Source organism: Lissotriton helveticus, chromosome 12, assembly GCF_964261635.1.
Source record: "Lissotriton helveticus chromosome 12, aLisHel1.1, whole genome shotgun sequence".
Lineage (NCBI taxonomy): Eukaryota > Metazoa > Chordata > Amphibia > Caudata > Salamandridae > Lissotriton > Lissotriton helveticus.
In genome coordinates, this window is record NC_136073.1 from 266,578,870 (window position 1) to 266,597,237 (window position 18,368).

Here is an 18,368-nt window from a genome sequence, read left to right on the forward strand (position 1 = left end):
CAAAATTAAACATTATTGTGCGAAATGCTGGCTTCAGCATTTTGCACTGTTTCTAGCACTTTATGCTTTCTTGCATCCATTTTTAGGGCAATGGTGCACTTTATGCTAAAAAGAAAAATTGCACATGGCGCGAACAACAGACTCTTGGACTCAGTTCTTTAATGTTACTCCTGTGCTCCCGCAATACGGTTTTTACACAAAGTCTCAATTACGCAACGTAGCACAATGGAGTAATCTCCCGCTTCTCACCTAACTATCATAACGTGAAATGTCGAAAATTACACGAGATTACACCGGGCGTGAGGGAATTTTTGCCCACCGCCTCTGCTGTAGGTGGAGAGTGTGGTGGATTGTGGCGCCAGGCGTGTGGCACTTCGAGTGTCCCCATGCCACAGGCAGAGGATCCTGGTAAACTAGAGAGGCTGGCGTGGCAGCTGCTGGCCTGGGATTGATTGCTGTGATTGCTCTGCCAATATGAGAGCTTGTTACATCCGCCATTGGTTCGGAGGCCAGCTAACAAGTCCCGCTGATCAATGGAACGCTATAGATCTCGGTCATTAATGAGCTGCTCACTAATTAATGTTATCCATAATCCAATTATGCGTAGTAGCTAATGTGCTGGTTTATGCTGAGTGGCAGGGCTGCCTGGCACACCGATCCATCACCAGCTGCCTTGGAGCGCATAAGGGCGCATCTCTGTGCAGCAGGGCTGGACAGCTCTTCTGCCCAGAATTGGTGGGCGTTGGGAATGACTGTAGGAGCAGCTGCTAGCAGCAGTAAAGTGAGTGGGAATGATTGCTGAGGTGTCCCTAAAATGCCTCACGTCCTTGCCAAGACTATTGCTTGTCAGAATTGAATATTTCGCATCCAGTAATGTGCTGTCTTGGACCCTCTTGTGTTCCAGGACGGTAGGAAAGGTGCTCGAAGTTCCTCCTGGTACAGATTATTCTGGGTAAAAACAGAGTGGAACATGTGCTCACTGATCCCAAAAACTTTGGGTTTTATGGGGCCTGCAAGCTACTTCATAAAACTGTCAACGAGCTATTTAGGCCTGCATGGTGTCCCTGCAACCAGAAGGTGCACGTGTGACATGATGCAGCGCTTGCAAGCATTGGAGATGCAAACACATGTGGCAGCATGATTCATGGGTGTAGATGCAAGCCTGGGTTGGAGTGCTATGCCCTGGCCACAAGCCTTAGTGATACATTGACTTGCATACGTCCTCGATGCCTTCAAAGTGTATGCTAGAGTCATGATGTTGCTTTGTGCAAAGGAGTGCCCTAAGGGCAGCATGATGAGGAATCAGCAGGCTTTGGAGAAACATCCTCGAGTGGGGGCTGCAGGTCTCGGACACATGACAGTGCTGCAGTATAGTGCAGGGGCAGCAGGCGTAGCATTGGTCACTCGTCCCTGACGCCTGCTGCTCAGGTGAACAAGTGGTAGTATGGTGTAGAAGCTTCAAGCATGACATGTTTGGGGAGAGGCTGTTGGATGCAGGGACTGAGACATGACTGAGTGGCAGTGTGATAGGGTGGTGCAGAGTTGACTGTGAGTTGCAGTGTAATGCAGGGCCTGGTGGCCTCAGTGTTCTGTTCCTGAGTGGCAGGGACTGCAGGCCACAGCGACAGGCGACTGGAGGCGTGTGATGCAGAAGCAGCAGGCATAGGAGATTTGTGGTCAAATGGTAGCAGGATACATTAGCAGTAGGCCTGAGAGAGGTAACCGCAAGTGCAGCTGATACAGGTGCTGTGCCGACTAACAGTGAGTCCGTATCACGACAGCGGGTGGCAACGTGATGCGTGGACTTCAGAGCCAAGTGAAGTGGCAGAACGATGCAAGGGTGGAAGCCACCAATAAAGCACGTAAGTGGCAGCATTGTGCGGAGGTTGCTCTAGCGGCTCAGCTGACACATCGTGTGATTCAAGGGCAGGTTATGCAGTAAAAGAGAGTGCGTCATTTTATATCACTCCATTCATGTTGTGCGAGGGTGGCGGCTGTCCCTTCCCGCCACCCCCGATCTCAGTGAGCTCCTTGCATGGGAATGTGCATGGGATTGTGCGTGGTGATGTATGTGTCTTCCTCTCGCTTTATTTCTGCCTGCACTGGCTGCCAGCTCCAGCTCCAGCCATGGCTACCTGCCAAGAGAACTCTCAGAGGTGATGTTCCGTGACTAAGCAGAATATGGAGACTACGAGGAGGCAAGGGGTCTGCGCGTGTGAATGGAGAGACGTGCAGACAGACCGAAGAAGGACTGCGAGGAAAGACCTCCACCCCCTCCAGTGACGGCCACTACAAGAAAAGATGGGAGATGGGGGGATTCCTAACCCCAGAGCAACTTGTCAGTCTGGCACGGCACTCTTCCCTCGGATTTGTTCAGTATTGACCTGGCGAGACCCCTTGTGGGTTCTCTAATTGAAAATTAATACCAGATCAATGCCCTGAGCAATTTGCATATTGATCATAAACAACTTTGAAGGCACCAAGTGTGTAGCAGATCAATGGAGCTGCTAGGCAGGATGCAGCGGCGACTCAGGGTGGCGTCTTTCTTCCCGGGCAGGCGTGGGCATTGGTTTTTGGTGCAGAGAATAAAATAACAATCTTTGCCGCAAATCCATACCAGCAGAGCTCCATGCACCCTAGAAAGCGTCCCCTAGATCTAACTATGTCCCAAAGAATACCCTACCTCTCTACAAGGGCTCATCACACACGTACAGTCTGTGTATGTGTATGGTAGATAGGCATACGTTCCAAGACAGCAGAAGTCTAAATTGTGGTCCTTTCCTTGATCAGGTAGGTATCAGTCCATTCTTCATTTCTCTGCCATTCTCTTCAGATGTTATGCAGTGTTTCCTTGTTGCCATGGGCTGAGACTGACCTGAGAGTTTCACTCCTGCAAGGGGATGGCCCTTAGTTCTGTGCTTCTGGATCTGTTTGAGATCCTCCTGCCGGCATACCAACAATGCAGCATTTTTCTGCATGTGAGCAGTACGGATGGAATGTAGGCGTCCAGTATGCCAGCAAGGTTGTTGGAACTGATCATGTGCGCCACGTACTCACTACCGTCTGACAGGCTTCCCCCATTCCAAGATGGCAGTCCGGTAACACTCACCATATCACTCTAACAAAGGCTCCTATACAAATCTCTGTAGATTATGAATGGTCCATTTACCTAGCCTGCAGGATAAATTGCTACTATGTCTCCAACTCGTACGAAACGCTGCAGCAAGGCCAAAAGCAGGGGCCCCATTACACCCATTCTGAGACCCCCTCTATGACTTCCTTTTAGACAACACATTGTTTTTAAACCCCCTGGTTATTATGCATCGTGCCATTTATGCAGCCTCCACAGCATTCATAGTGGCTGAATTCCAGTTGTACTCCCCCCCCCCTTCCCCCATCCGTCCGTCCCATCCAAACTCTGTGTTCATCAGGTAAACGTTTAAACGTTTATGGACTATCCCTAGAACTAAAGCTGCCTTGCTAGGCGACAGTTTATACGGCTGTGGCCAGTAAAGAAGGGAACAACCTCCCTCTTGTACTAGAGAGACTGCATCCCTAACTATCTTCAGGAAAAAAAAAACTCAAGACATGCATTTTCGACCTCCAAATGGCCTCTTGAAGGATCACTCTAAATCCTTTGTTTTATTCCTGTATTTATGCCTGTTGTTTTGTCCTATAGCACCAAGAAGCTTTAGTGTAGGAGCACTGACAAAGTATAACATTACATGCTTGTCGCCTAAATAAGGGGCCTAAGCTTCTCTTTAAGGTTGCCCCATTGTTGCTATTGCTGTACCTCATTTCCCACTCTTTTATTTTTTTATTTTTGCTTCTTGCCTCCTGTGTTCTGATGCTGGTGATTGCTCATTCTGTTGTCTTTTGTAATATATTTAATAAAGCTGTCTGTCAGTCCTTGCATCCTTGTTAACTGGAAATTTCAGCCTTGACATCTAAATGTCTCATGTTGCCATCTTCTCAATTCTTTTGGTGTTTTTTGGTGCTGGTTGGTGTTTCCTTCACTCCTGTGACATTCATGTACCCTCCAGCACGGAATTTGAAAAGGGATATCCTTGGAAGAAAGCAAAATAGTGGCCCGTCCTTCCCACCCTTCATTCCAGGTTTGTGTGAGTGTCCTTTTCACTTTCTTGAGGTTCTGTTGGCTTATCAGCTGTGTGTCGGATTTCTGATGTTCAGTGAACAAACTGAACAGGCTTAAAATTCTTACTGTTTTTATTTAAAGTAATTATTGGTTTGATTTTTTTTAATCTTTATTTCCACTGGTCTTTTAAGCAAGCACATCTGGGAGAGAGTCAGGAGCAATCTACCATCTTGATTGAAAAAGGATGATATTAATGTGTAGTACGTCAGGTGATATCCTACAGTTGCTTTTACCTTTCTAGACAAAAACAACTGTTGGCCACCCTCAAATTAGTGGAGTCACTCGGTTTGATTGTTACACAGCAGATCTCTTCCTTTACAATCTTCGTTGTGTATCTTCTGGAAATATTGACACACCGTTGTTCCATGACCACGGACTAGGGTCCGTGGGAGAGACAGTTAAGGCAACTAAGAGCACAAGACTTGTTTGTGAAGCCAGATTCCCCAGTTACTGTTCAGTCTGCACCGGGCCCACTGTATTTAGGCAAATGCAGTGTTTGTGCATACCTGAGAGAGCCTCTTGTTCAGTCCCCATGGGTTGAGCTGTGTCCCTGTGCGCTCTTGCTTATCCTCCTGCCCAGCACAAAGCCCAGACCTTAACTTCCACAGCATCTGCTGCACCTTACTTCATTTATTGGGTCAAGCTGAAGTAAAGTTCTTGATTGCTTTCTTTTTATATATTCATCCCACTGATTGGGTGTCTGTCCTCCAGGGTGGTTCATTCTGGTCTGACTTTCCGTAGCGCATTGGGTTTACCTCCCTTGGGCAAATCAGGGTTTGAGAGCTTGTATCAACAGTTTGAGAGCGCCTTCAAACTCTATGCTGCTGTGATTACCCTGGCTATGAAACTATCATGGCATGGATTTGATAGTGGCTGGAGTTAATGTTTCAGTTTTTCGCCCTATTGTTCTTACAGTCGAACAAATATATGAGCCTCTCAGATGGCAGTATGTTATATTATGTGTATTTGTATGGTGTACAACTCACGCAAGAGAGTATCCTGGCGCTGACGCAGGAGTTCCATAGGCCAAGCCAGGGGCAGGGCTATGTGAAGGCCCAGATCGTCAGTTTCTTGCAGATTTCAAGAACAGAGGCCGAGACTGACAGGCAGGGGCAGGTCAGTCCAGGCCTTAGGAGTCCGGAAGGAGAAGTGAAGGGATGACTGCCAGGTCTGGGGAGGGGATGGGGGGTGTTTAGGTGTGTGTAGGTGTAGAAGTCCGGCTGAGTGGAGGTGTCTGATAGGTTTGTAGAGGTATATGGGGTTGTTGAGGTACGTGGGGCCAATGTTGTGTAAGGTGTACTCTGCTGTATTGTTTACTAGTATAGTATGGGGCTTTCCTATTCAGAATATATTATTGTCTCTGATGTGGGCAGCTTTGTCCTCAATCATAGCACGAAGCACAATTGTCAAGCAACTTCACATTACCTTAATTCTCATAATTTCTAAATATACTCACCAATACGTAAGGAAATATCGTAATGTGCTCTTTTTCCTGCAAGGTTTCCCTTGGTATCCTTAAACAGCAGGGATGCAAACAACATCCTAATGGCAATGGAGGCACTACTCAAGCTCACCACAATCACGCCTAGCTCAAAGGGACTATCAAACTCAAGCTATATCTGTCTGATGCCTGGTTTTACATTCATCTACAGACTAGTGCGAACACTCCATTCCATTCTTGTATACAAAAGCCAGCAGTCCAGGCGAGCTAGTCTCCCATAACCTGTAAGGACACAGATGTGCAAAGTTATTGACTACTTGGAAGAAGGCCTCCCTCACTGTGCTCCTGCCAATCTGTGGCAAACGTCTACTGAATCCCACACACACAAGTCCAGGAACCGTATATCGCGACTTGGAATAACAACTTTGAGCAGCTCACTTCTATTTATCTTACTGTGTTCTACTAACAATAATCACAATGTTCCGTACTTTTAGGAATTTTTACGTTCATCCATCCTGCATCCTAACTGGTCAATCCATTCATATATAACCACATCCCCTTTTGAAGCTTAAACGAAGTTTCTTTCAAAATCCGATCTCTTGCGCCAATATGGGACCTTTAAACATCTTTTAGAGGACAACAATCCAACACTGTTAGCCTCTCACATTACGTGGGCCTACCTCTTGATTTCTTCCTTCAAATGTTTAGCATCTCTACCTTTGGAGTGAGACTCTACCTTATTTGTAGAACTTGTCACACTGTAGGTCCTGGATTTCTCCTCTTCAAATTATCAAGCTATGTTCCACCTCATCCAAATTGATTCCTTCCTGTGCATAGATGATGTGGATTGTTAGTACAAAGGAGGAATCGAGCCTAACTTATTACTAAAGGGAAGGCCAGTGGCTGAGAAACTTATCATGGCTCCCTAAGTGTGCAAGGTCAGGTCCACAAAGCCGTCTTGCATCAGCTTTCTCCATTAGTGGCTCTTTTATTGTCTTGGTTTAACCATGCCGAAGAGCCCAGCCAGGGGTAGGCAGCTTCTAATTAAGAGGAGAGTATTCTTGTCACGGGCTATGCAGGAGTCGAGAGCAAATGACTTCACCTCTGTGTGTTTGTCCATCTGCGTGTGCTCCCCGTAATCTGCTCCACATATGTCGAGTGGGTTCTCTTGTCTTTCTGGGCCCAATAGACAGGGCTTGCATACTCGCTGGCCTCCTCCAATGCAATGGCAAGCTGTGTCCACTTCTGTGATTTAGCAAAACATAACGTGTATTTGTAAAGCGCACGTTCAACCAGAGTTCTCTTGGCGCTGCATAACAGATGTTTATTGTTCAATGGTACTCATTTTATCGACCTCAGATGGATGAAAGGCTGAGTGGACCCGCCGGGATTTGAACCTGTGACCATGAGGTTGAACACAGGCCCCTGTAGTGGATGCATTAGTCCACTGAGCCACCAGACCCGGCTTTTCTGTGATTTCCTTATAGGCGCTGTTTTAAGGACAGTAATTAAACATGAATATTGTTGGCATAAACACGCTTAGCGCAGCCGATCAGTTGGAGAATCAGAGCGTCTTGTGGAAGCTGTTATACCAACCTAATCAAGATGTTCAAGACCTCTGACACAGAGCCATTGCTGGCTAGACATACAGGGCTGCAAATTCTACAAGGGCATTGACAGTTAACCACAGAACCGCCTACTCAACAGGGTCATTGTTGGCCAACCACATAGAGCTCGTGTAAGTCAACCTAACAAACTGTCTGCCATGGCTAATGAATAGTGCTGACCACTAGGCAAACATGTTTTGAGCCACAACCTTGGGTCATTGTCCAGAAACCACACAGAGTCGCTGATTTATGTGATGAGTAGCCTTGCAAAATCCTTGCCAGGGAAAGTGGCGGGCAAGTTCATGGATGAGTAGTTAAAGCGGTGTGTGGATAGAGGGCGTCCTGTGTGAGTAGAGCATTGTGCATGAGGGTTGGAGCTATGCTCTGATCGTGTTGCGGTGGACTGGTTGCAGAATCTAAACAGTGTGATGTACTAGAGAAGTTATTGTCATATGCAGGATCCTATAATAAGCATGAAAGGTGATTAGAGAGACAAATGTGTGTAAGGGGCTATCCTGTGTGGGAATGTTGGGTGTGATAAACTCCTCTTGTGACCCAGATATTCAGAGGCAGTAGGCTGACTGGAAGCCTTGAAAGGTAAGGGCCTCTGTTGCGAAGGCCCCAGACATCATGCTAACCTGCTGTGGGCCACCACTGCAGGCTGTTGCTGAACTCCATTGCAGGTTGTTGTTGGCCGACTGTACAGTGGTGTTGTCAAACAACCATACACCATGGTCGACTAACACTCAGCACTATCGGTGTTCACCACTCTAAGGCACGGTGTATTCAAGTTGGATTCCCACACTCAGGTCTTAGCAAGGTGAGACTGGGGTATGGCGGCCGGAATGATTACTAGTAGACTTACTTGCTCACATCATACAGCGTGCTCAAACACTTAGCATATCTTGGGTTTTCCTTTTCTTCATATGTCAAATCGAAATATCTCAGCTTAAGGATGGGTAATCTGCCAACAAACGCAGATAAACCGGACTGGAGGAAACCTGACACCAAGGAGTGTGATCTATGTGGCAATGCAAAACAAGACTTCATCCATCTACTTTGCATCTGTCCTGCACTGGATCAGGAACGACGGCACTGGCTTAAGGCAAAGTTTATTGAACATGGAATAAGTACCTGTCGTTCCGCCGTTATGCAAGTCCTGTGTGCAGCAGATCCACAATTTATCTGCAGATCAGTTAAATTTGTCATGAAATTTGAGAGCAAAAGGGGTGTCACTGCATAAAGCTGAAAATTAAGATCATGCCGCTAATCTGAGAGTACATAACTCCTACTTTTCACTGTCATGCAAGAAGTTGCACCCGCCATTCTTCCTTGCCAGTCAATAGATACAGTGGAGGAAGATGAGTCAAACTCACCGTTCCACAACTAGTTAATGGACATCATAAAATCAAATTGACTAGGCACTGGATGTTCTTTGATAACATTTTGTTTATTAATGTTGCTAAGTCTAAACTATGAATGCATATTGACTAGTTCTAAACCAATGCTATTAATATATGTTTTTTTTATTTTGTAATGGTTTTTACTAACTATACAATAAAGTTTTTACGACTTCTACTTGCTCACTGAGTAGTTTGGGGGCCTTTTGCTTCCTCTGCTGTGCCCATACAGTGGCGGGAGAGTGCACGTATGTTGGGGGCCTCCGTCATATGGTGTCCTTCCTTTGGGTAAAAGAGGGAAACAAAGCGCAAGGGAGATGCCCCGCTAGCCATACATACCCTGCCCTTACCCACGGTGGGAGAGTGCACGTATGTTGGGGGCCTCCGTCATAGGGTGTCCTTCCCTTGGGTAAAAGTGGGAAACAAAGCGCAAGGGAGATGCCTCGCTTGCCATACATGCCCTGCCCTTGCCCACGGTGGGAGAGTGCACGTATGTTGGGTGCCTCCGTCATATGGTGTCCTTCCCTTGGGTAAAAGTGGGAAACAAAGCGCAAGGGAGATGCCTCGCTTGCCATACATGCCCTGCCCTTGCCCACGGTGGGAGAGTGCACGTATGTTGGGGGCCTCCGTCATAGGGTGTCCTTCCCTTGGGTAAAAGAGGGAAACAAAGCGCAAGGGAGATGCCTCGCTTGCCATACATGCCCTGCCCTTGCCCACGGTGGGAGAGTGCACGTATGTTGGGGGCCTCCGTCATAGGGTGTCCTTCCCTTGGGTAAAAGTGGGAAACAAAGCGCAAGGGAGATGCCTCGCTTGCCATACATGCCCTGGTCTTGCCCACGGTGGGAGAGTGCACGTATGTTGGGGGCCTCCGTCATAGGGTGCCCTTCCCTTGGGTAAAGGTGGGAAACAAAGCGCAAGGGAGATGCCTCGCTTGCCATACATGCCCTGCCCTTGCCCACGGTGGGAGAGTGCACGTATGTTGGGGGCCTCCGTCATAGGGTGTCCTTCCCTTGGGTAAAAGTGGGAAACAAAGCGCAAGGGAGATGCCTCGCTTGCCATACATGCCCTGCCCTTGCCCACGGTGGGAGAGTGCACGTATGTTGGGGGCCTCCGTCATAGGGTGTCCTTCCCTTGGGTAAAGGTGGGAAACAAAGCGCAAGGGAGATGCCCCGCTAGCCATACATACCCTGCCCTTGCCCACGGTGGGAGAGTGCACGTATGTTCGGGGCCTCCGTCATAGGGTGTCCTTCCCTTGGGTAAAAGTGGGAAACATAGCGCAAGGGAGATGCCTCGCTTGCCATACATGCCCTGGTCTTGCCCACGGTGGGAGAGTGCACGTATGTTGGGGGCCTCCGTCATAGGGTGTCCTTCCCTTGGGTAAAAGTGGGAAACAAAGCGCAAGGGAGATGCCTCGCTTGCCATACATGCCCTGGTCTTGCCCACGGTGGGAGAGTGCACGTATGTTGGGAGCCTCCGTCATAGGGTGTCCTTCCCTTGGGTAAAGGTGGGAAACAAAGCGCAAGGGAGATGCCCCGCAAGCCATACATGCCCTGCCCTTGCCCACGGTGGGAGAGTGCACGTATGTTGGGGCCTCCGTCATAGGGTGTCCTTCCCTTGGGTAAAAGTGGGAAACAAAGCGCAAGGGAGATGCCTCGCTTGCCATACATGCCCTGGTCTTGCCCACGGTGGGAGAGTGCACGTATGTTGGGAGCCTCCGTCATAGGGTGTCCTTCCCTTGGGTAAAGGTGGGAAACAAAGCGCAAGGGAGATGCCTCGCTTGCCATACATGCCCTGGCCTTGCCCACGGTGGGAGAGTGCACGTATGTTGGGGGCCTCCGTCATAGGGTGTCCTTCCCTTGGGTAAATGTGGGAAACAAAGCGCAAGGGAGATGCCCCGCAAGCCAAACATGCCCTGCCCTTGCCCACGGTGGGAGAGTGCACGTATGTTGGGGGCCTCCGTCATAGGGTGTCCTTCCCTTGGGTAAAGGTGGGAAACAAAGCGCCAGGGAGATGCCTCGCTTGCCATACATGCCCTGGCCTTGCCCACGGTGGGAGAGTGCACGTATGTTGGGTGCCTCCTTCATTGGGTGTCCTTCCCTTGGGTAAAAGTGGGAAACCAAGCGCAAGGGAGATGCCTCGCTTGCCATACATGCCCTGCCCTTGCCCACGGTGTGAGAGTGCACGTATGTTGGGGGCCTCCGTCATAGGGTGTCCTTCCCTTGGGTAAAAGTGGGAAACAAAGCGCAAGGGAGATGCCTCGCTTGCCATACATGCCCTGGCCTTGCCCACGGTGGGAGAGTGCACGTATGTTGGGAGCCTCCGTCATAGGGTGTCCTTCCCTTGGGTAAAGGTGGGAAACAAAGCGCAAGGGAGATGCCTCGCTTGCCATACATGCCCTGGCCTTGCCCACGGTGGGAGAGTGCACGTATGTTGGGGGCCTCCGTCATAGGGTGTCCTTCCCTTGGGTAAATGTGGGAAACAAAGCGCAAGGGAGATGCCCCGCAAGCCAAACATGCCCTGCCCTTGCCCACGGTGGGAGAGTGCACGTATGTTGGGGGCCTCCGTCATAGGGTGTCCTTCCCTTGGGTAAAGGTGGGAAACAAAGCGCCAGGGAGATGCCTCGCTTGCCATACATGCCCTGGCCTTGCCCACGGTGGGAGAGTGCACGTATGTTGGGTGCCTCCTTCATTGGGTGTCCTTCCCTTGGGTAAAAGTGGGAAACCAAGCGCAAGGGAGATGCCTCGCTTGCCATACATGCCCTGCCCTTGCCCACGGTGGGAGAGTGCACGTATGTTGGGGGCCTCCGTCATAGGGTGTCCTTCCCTTGGGTAAAAGTGGGAAACGAAGCGCAAGGGAGATGCCTCGCTTGCCATACATGCCCTGGTCTTGCCCACGGTGGGAGAGTGCACGTATGTTGGGAGCCTCCGTCATAGGGTGTCCTTCCCTTGGGTAAAAGTGGGAAACAAAGCGCAAGGGAGATGCCTCGCTTGCCATACATGCCCTGCCCTTGCCCACGGTGGGAGAGTGCACGTATGTTGGGGGCCTCCGTCATAGGGTGTCCTTCCCTTGGGTAAAAGAGGGAAACAAAGCGCAAGGGAGATGCCTCGCTTGCCATACATGCCCTGCCCTTGCCCACGGTGGGAGAGTGCACGTATGTTGGGGGCCTCCGTCATAGGGTGTCCTTCCCTTGGGTAAAAGTGGGAAACAAAGCGCAAGGGAGATGCCTCGCTTGCCATACATGCCCTGGTCTTGCCCACGGTGGGAGAGTGCACGTATGTTGGGGGCCTCCGTCATAGGGTGCCCTTCCCTTGGGTAAAGGTGGGAAACAAAGTGCAAGGGAGATGCCTCGCTTGCCATACATGCCCTGCCCTTGCCCACGGTGGGAGAGTGCACGTATGTTGGGGGCCTCCGTCATAGGGTGTCCTTCCCTTGGGTAAGAGTGGGAAACAAAGCGCAAGGGAGATGCCTCGCTTGCCATACATGCCCTGCCCTTGCCCACGGTGGGAGAGTGCACGTATGTTGGGGGCCTCCGTCATAGGGTGTCCTTCCCTTGGGTAAAGGTGGGAAACAAAGCGCAAGGGAGATGCCCCGCTAGCCATACATACCCTGCCCTTGCCCACGGTGGGAGAGTGCACGTATGTTGGGGGCCTCCGTCATAGGGTGTCCTTCCCTTGGGTAAAAGTGGGAAACATAGCGCAAGGGAGATGCCTCGCTTGCCATACATGCCCTGGTCTTGCCCACGGTGGGAGAGTGCACGTATGTTGGGGGCCTCCGTCATAGGGTGTCCTTCCCTTGGGTAAAAGTGGGAAACAAAGCGCAAGGGAGATGCCTCGCTTGCCATACATGCCCTGGTCTTGCCCACGGTGGGAGAGTGCACGTATGTTGGGAGCCTCCGTCATAGGGTGTCCTTCCCTTGGGTAAAGGTGGGAAACAAAGCGCAAGGGAGATGCCCCGCAAGCCATACATGCCCTGCCCTTGCCCACGGTGGGAGAGTGCACGTATGTTGGGGCCTCCGTCATAGGGTGTCCTTCCCTTGGGTAAAAGTGGGAAACAAAGCGCAAGGGAGATGCCTCGCTTGCCATACATGCCCTGGTCTTGCCCACGGTGGGAGAGTGCACGTATGTTGGGAGCCTCCGTCATAGGGTGTCCTTCCCTTGGGTAAAGGTGGGAAACAAAGCGCAAGGGAGATGCCTCGCTTGCCATACATGCCCTGGCCTTGCCCACGGTGGGAGAGTGCACGTATGTTGGGGGCCTCCGTCATAGGGTGTCCTTCCCTTGGGTAAATGTGGGAAACAAAGCGCAAGGGAGATGCCCCGCAAGCCAAACATGCCCTGCCCTTGCCCATGGTGGGAGAGTGCACGTATGTTGGGGGCCTCCGTCATTGGGTGTCCTTCCCTTGGGTAAAAGTGGGAAACAAAGCGCAAGGGAGATGCCTCGCTTGCCATACATGCCCTGGTCTTGCCCACGGTGGGAGAGTGCACGTATGTTGGGGGCCTCCGTCATTGGGTGTCCTTCCCTTGGGTAAAAGTGGGAAACAAAGCGCAAGGGAGATGCCTCGCTTGCCATACATGCCCTGCCCTTGCCCACGGTGGGAGAGTGCACGTATGTTGGGGGCCTCCGTCATAGGGTGTCCTTCCCTTGGGTAAAGGTGGGAAACAAAGCGCCAGGGAGATGCCTCGCTTGCCATACATGCCCTGGCCTTGCCCACGGTGGGAGAGTGCACGTATGTTGGGTGCCTCCTTCATTGGGTGTCCTTCCCTTGGGTAAAAGTGGGAAACCAAGCGCAAGGGAGATGCCTCGCTTGCCATACATGCCCTGCCCTTGCCCACGGTGGGAGAGTGCACGTATGTTGGGGGCCTCCGTCATAGGGTGTCCTTCCCTTGGGTAAAAGTGGGAAACAAAGCGCAAGGGAGATGCCTCGCTTGCCATACATGCCCTGGTCTTGCCCACGGTGGGAGAGTGCACGTATGTTGGGGGCCTCCGTCATAGGGTGTCCTTCCCTTGGGTAAAGGTGGGAAACAAAGCGCCAGGGAGATGCCTCGCTTGCCATACATGCCCTGGCCTTGCCCACGGTGGGAGAGTGCACGTATGTTGGGTGCCTCCTTCATTGGGTGTCCTTCCCTTGGGTAAAAGTGGGAAACCAAGCGCAAGGGAGATGCCTCGCTTGCCATACATGCCCTGCCCTTGCCCACGGTGGGAGAGTGCACGTATGTTGGGGGCCTCCGTCATAGGGTGTCCTTCCCTTGGGTAAAAGTGGGAAACAAAGCGCAAGGGAGATGCCTCGCTTGCCATACATGCCCTGGTCTTGCCCACGGTGGGAGAGTGCACGTATGTTGGGGGCCTCCGTCATAGGGTGTCCTTCCCTTGGGTAAAAGTGGGAAACAAAGCGCAAGGGAGATGCCTCGCTTGCCATACATGCCCTGGTCTTGCCCACGGTGGGAGAGTGCACGTATGTTGGGAGCCTCCGTCATAGGGTGTCCTTCCCTTGGGTAAAGGTGGGAAACAAAGCGCAAGGGAGATGCCCCGCAAGCCATACATGCCCTGCCCTTGCCCACGGTGGGAGAGTGCACGTATGTTGGGGCCTCCGTCATAGGGTGTCCTTCCCTTGGGTAAAAGTGGGAAACAAAGCGCAAGGGAGATGCCTCGCTTGCCATACATGCCCTGGTCTTGCCCACGGTGGGAGAGTGCACGTATGTTGGGAGCCTCCGTCATAGGGTGTCCTTCCCTTGGGTAAAGGTGGGAAACAAAGCGCAAGGGAGATGCCTCGCTTGCCATACATGCCCTGGCCTTGCCCACGGTGGGAGAGTGCACGTATGTTGGGGGCCTCCGTCATAGGGTGTCCTTCCCTTGGGTAAATGTGGGAAACAAAGCGCAAGGGAGATGCCCCGCAAGCCAAACATGCCCTGCCCTTGCCCATGGTGGGAGAGTGCACGTATGTTGGGGGCCTCCGTCATTGGGTGTCCTTCCCTTGGGTAAAAGTGGGAAACAAAGCGCAAGGGAGATGCCTCGCTTGCCATACATGCCCTGGTCTTGCCCACGGTGGGAGAGTGCACGTATGTTGGGGGCCTCCGTCATTGGGTGTCCTTCCCTTGGGTAAAAGTGGGAAACAAAGCGCAAGGGAGATGCCTCGCTTGCCATACATGCCCTGCCCTTGCCCACGGTGGGAGAGTGCACGTATGTTGGGGGCCTCCGTCATAGGGTGTCCTTCCCTTGGGTAAAGGTGGGAAACAAAGCGCCAGGGAGATGCCTCGCTTGCCATACATGCCCTGGCCTTGCCCACGGTGGGAGAGTGCACGTATGTTGTGTGCCTCCTTCATTGGGTGTCCTTCCCTTGGGTAAAAGTGGGAAACCAAGCGCAAGGGAGATGCCTCGCTTGCCATACATGCCCTGCCCTTGCCCACGGTGGGAGAGTGCACGTATGTTGGGGGCCTCCGTCATAGGGTGTCCTTCCCTTGGGTAAAAGTGGGAAACAAAGCGCAAGGGAGATGCCTCGCTTGCCATACATGCCCTGGTCTTGCCCACGGTGGGAGAGTGCACGTATGTTGGGGGCCTCCGTCATAGGGTGTCCTTCCCTTGGGTAAAGGTGGGAAACAAAGCGCCAGGGAGATGCCTCGCTTGCCATACATGCCCTGGCCTTGCCCACGGTGGGAGAGTGCACGTATGTTGGGTGCCTCCTTCATTGGGTGTCCTTCCCTTGGGTAAAAGTGGGAAACCAAGCGCAAGGGAGATGCCTCGCTTGCCATACATGCCCTGCCCTTGCCCACGGTGGGAGAGTGCACGTATGTTGGGGGCCTCCGTCATAGGGTGTCCTTCCCTTGGGTAAAAGTGGGAAACAAAGCGCAAGGGAGATGCCTCGCTTGCCATACATGCCCTGGTCTTGCCCACGGTGGGAGAGTGCACGTATGTTGGGGGCCTCCGTCATAGGGTGTCCTTCCCTTGGGTAAAAGTGGGAAACAAAGCGCAAGGGAGATGCCCCGCTAGCCATACATACCCTGCCCTTGCCCACACTGCCAGATAGTGACAGTCGGCCCGGCCTGGAAGTCACTCTAGAAAGTTCAGCAGCGAGAGGGAAAGGCAGAAACAGACAGGATTGCAGGGCAGGCAGGGGCCGAAGAGCCGACTCAGGGGGAATACAGGAAGCGCGACGCTTCCTTTGCTGAAAAGCTTATTAGTGGAAAAGGAAAAAGCAATTATTGGTGCGCGTGAGAGCTGCGAATCATTGGTGTTTACCCCTGGAATGAAAGGGGGTGACAGCGCCTCACTCAAGCCCCCCGGGACTCCCTGGGTGCGTGCAGACCCAGAGCAGGCGCATCGGCGCTGGGCTTGTTTCTGAATCCGTCGTGGGCTCGGGGCAAGGTCGCCCCAGTCAAGCCCCCGGGGCTCCCTGGGTGCGTGCCCACAGGCCCAGATTGCTCTGTGTGCAGACCCAGAGCAGGCGCATCAGGCGGCACTGGGCTTGTTTCTGAATCAGGCATTGGCCCAGGTCAAGGTCGCCCCACTCAAGCCCCCCGGGGCTCCCTGGGTGCGTGCCCACAGGCCCAGATTGCTCTGTGTGCAGACCCAGAGCAGGCGCATCATGCGGCACTGGGCTTGTTTCTGAATCAGGCATTGGCCCAGGTCAAGGTCGCCCCACTCAAGCCCCCCGGGGCTCCCTGGGTGCGTGCCCACAGGCCCAGATTGCTCTGTGTGCAGACCCAGAGCAGGCGCATCAGGCGGCACTGGGCTTGTTTCTGAATCAGGCATTGGCCCAGGTCAAGGTCGCACCACTCAAGCCCCCCGGGGCTCCCTGGGTGCGTGCCCACAGGCCCAGATTGCTCTGTGTGCAGACCCAGAGCAGGCGCATCAGGCGGCACTGGGCTTGTTTCTCAATCAGGCATTGGCCCAGGTCAAGGTCGCCCCACTCAAGCCCCCCGGGGCTCCCTGGGTGCGTGCCCACAGGCCCAGGTTGCTCTGTGTGCAGACCCAGAGCAGGCGCATCATGCGGCACTGGGCTTGTTTCTGAATCAGGCATTGGCCCAGGTCAAGGTCGCCCCAGTCAAGCCCCCGGGGCTCCCTGGGTGCGTGCCCACAGGCCCAGATTGCTCTGTGTGCAGACCCAGAGCAGGCGCATCAGGCGGCACTGGGCTTGTTTCTGAATCAGGCATTGGCCCAGGTCAAGGTCGCCCCACTCAAGCCCCCCGGGGCTCCCTGGGTGCGTGCCCACAGGCCCAGATTGCTCTGTGTGCAGACCCAGAGCAGGCGCATCAGGCGGCACTGGGCTTGTTTCTGAATCAGGCATTGGCCCAGGTCAAGGTCGCCCCACTCAAGCCCCCCGGGGCTCCCTGGGTGCGTGCCCACAGGCCCAGATTGCTCTGTGTGCAGACCCAGAGCAGGCGCATCAGGCGGCACTGGGCTTGTTTCTGAATCAGGCATTGGCCCAGGTCAAGGTCGCCCCACTCAAGCCCCCCGGGGCTCCCTGGGTGCGTGCCCACAGGCCCAGATTGCTCTGTGTGCAGATCCAGAGCAGGCGCATCATGCGGCACTGGGCTTGTTTCTGAATCAGGCATTGGCCCAGGTCAAGGTCGCCCCACTCAAGCCCCCCGGGGCTCCCTGGGTGCGTGCAGACCCAGAGCAGGCGCATCGGCGCTGGGCTTGTTTCTGAATCCGTCGTGGGCTCGGGGCAAGGTCGCCCCAGTCAAGCCCCCGGGGCTCCCTGGGTGCGTGCCCACAGGCCCAGATTGCTCTGTGTGCAGACCCAGAGCAGGCGCATCATGCGGCACTGGGCTTGTTTCTGAATCAGGCATTGGCCCAGGTCAAGGTCGCCCCACTCAAGCCCCCCGGGGCTCCCTGGGTGCGTGCCCACAGGCCCAGATTGCTCTGTGTGCAGACCCAGAGCAGGCGCATCATGCGGCACTGGGCTTGTTTCTGAATCAGGCATTGTCCCAGGTCAAGGTCGCCCCACTCAAGCCCCCCGGGGCTCCCTGGGTGCGTGCCCACCGGCCCAGGTTGCTCTGTGTGCAGACCCAGAGCAGGCGCATCATGCGGCACTGGGCTTGTTTCTGAATCAGGCATTGGCCCAGGTCAAGGTCGCCCCACTCAAGCCCCCCGGGGCTCCCTGGGTGCGTGCCCACAGGCCCAGATTGCTCTGTGTGCAGACCCAGAGCAGGCGCATCAGGCGGCACTGGGCTTGTTTCTGAATCAGGCATTGGCCCAGGTCAAGGTCGCCCCACTCAAGCCCCCCGGGGCTCCCTGGGTGCGTGCCCACAGGCCCAGGTTGCTCTGTGTGCAGACCCAGAGCAGGCGCATCATGCGGCACTGGGCTTGTTTCTGAATCAGGCATTGGCCCAGGTCAAGGTCGCCCCACTCAAGCCCCCCGGGGCTCCCTGGGTGCGTGCCCACAGGCCCAGATTGCTCTGTGTGCAGACCCAGAGCAGGCGCATCATGCGGCACTGGGCTTGTTTCTGAATCAGGCATTGGCCCAGGTCAAGGTCGCCCCACTCAAGCCCCCCGGGGCTCCCTGGGTGCGTGCCCACAGGCCCAGGTTGCTCTGTGTGCAGACCCAGAGCAGGCGCATCATGCGGCACTGGGCTTGTTTCTGAATCAGGCATTGGCCCAGGTCAAGGTCGCCCCACTCAAGCCCCCCGGGGCTCCCTGGGTGCGTGCCCACAGGCCCAGATTGCTCTGTGTGCAGACCCAGAGCAGGCGCATCATGCGGCACTGGGCTTGTTTCTGAATCAGGCATTGGCCCAGGTCAAGGTCGCCCCACTCAAGCCCCCCGGGGCTCC

The 18,368-nt window shown here is 53.6% G+C and overlaps 1 protein-coding gene across 2 annotated transcripts in view; it reads left to right on the top strand.

The window, feature by feature from the left end:
* The window catches only part of ZFHX3 (zinc finger homeobox 3), a 410,890-nt gene that overhangs the window by 294,384 nt on the left and 98,138 nt on the right, over nucleotides 1-18,368 (top strand). Inside the window, exon 5 of one of the 2 annotated variants that reach the window (XM_078669473.1) lies at nucleotides 4,044-4,115. The exons of the other annotated variant lie outside the window; for it this stretch is intronic. Within the exon in view, the coding sequence (XP_078525599.1) occupies nucleotides 4,044-4,115 (72 nt within the window). The remainder of the gene's footprint in view (nucleotides 1-4,043; nucleotides 4,116-18,368) is intronic. 2 annotated transcript variants of the gene reach the window in all.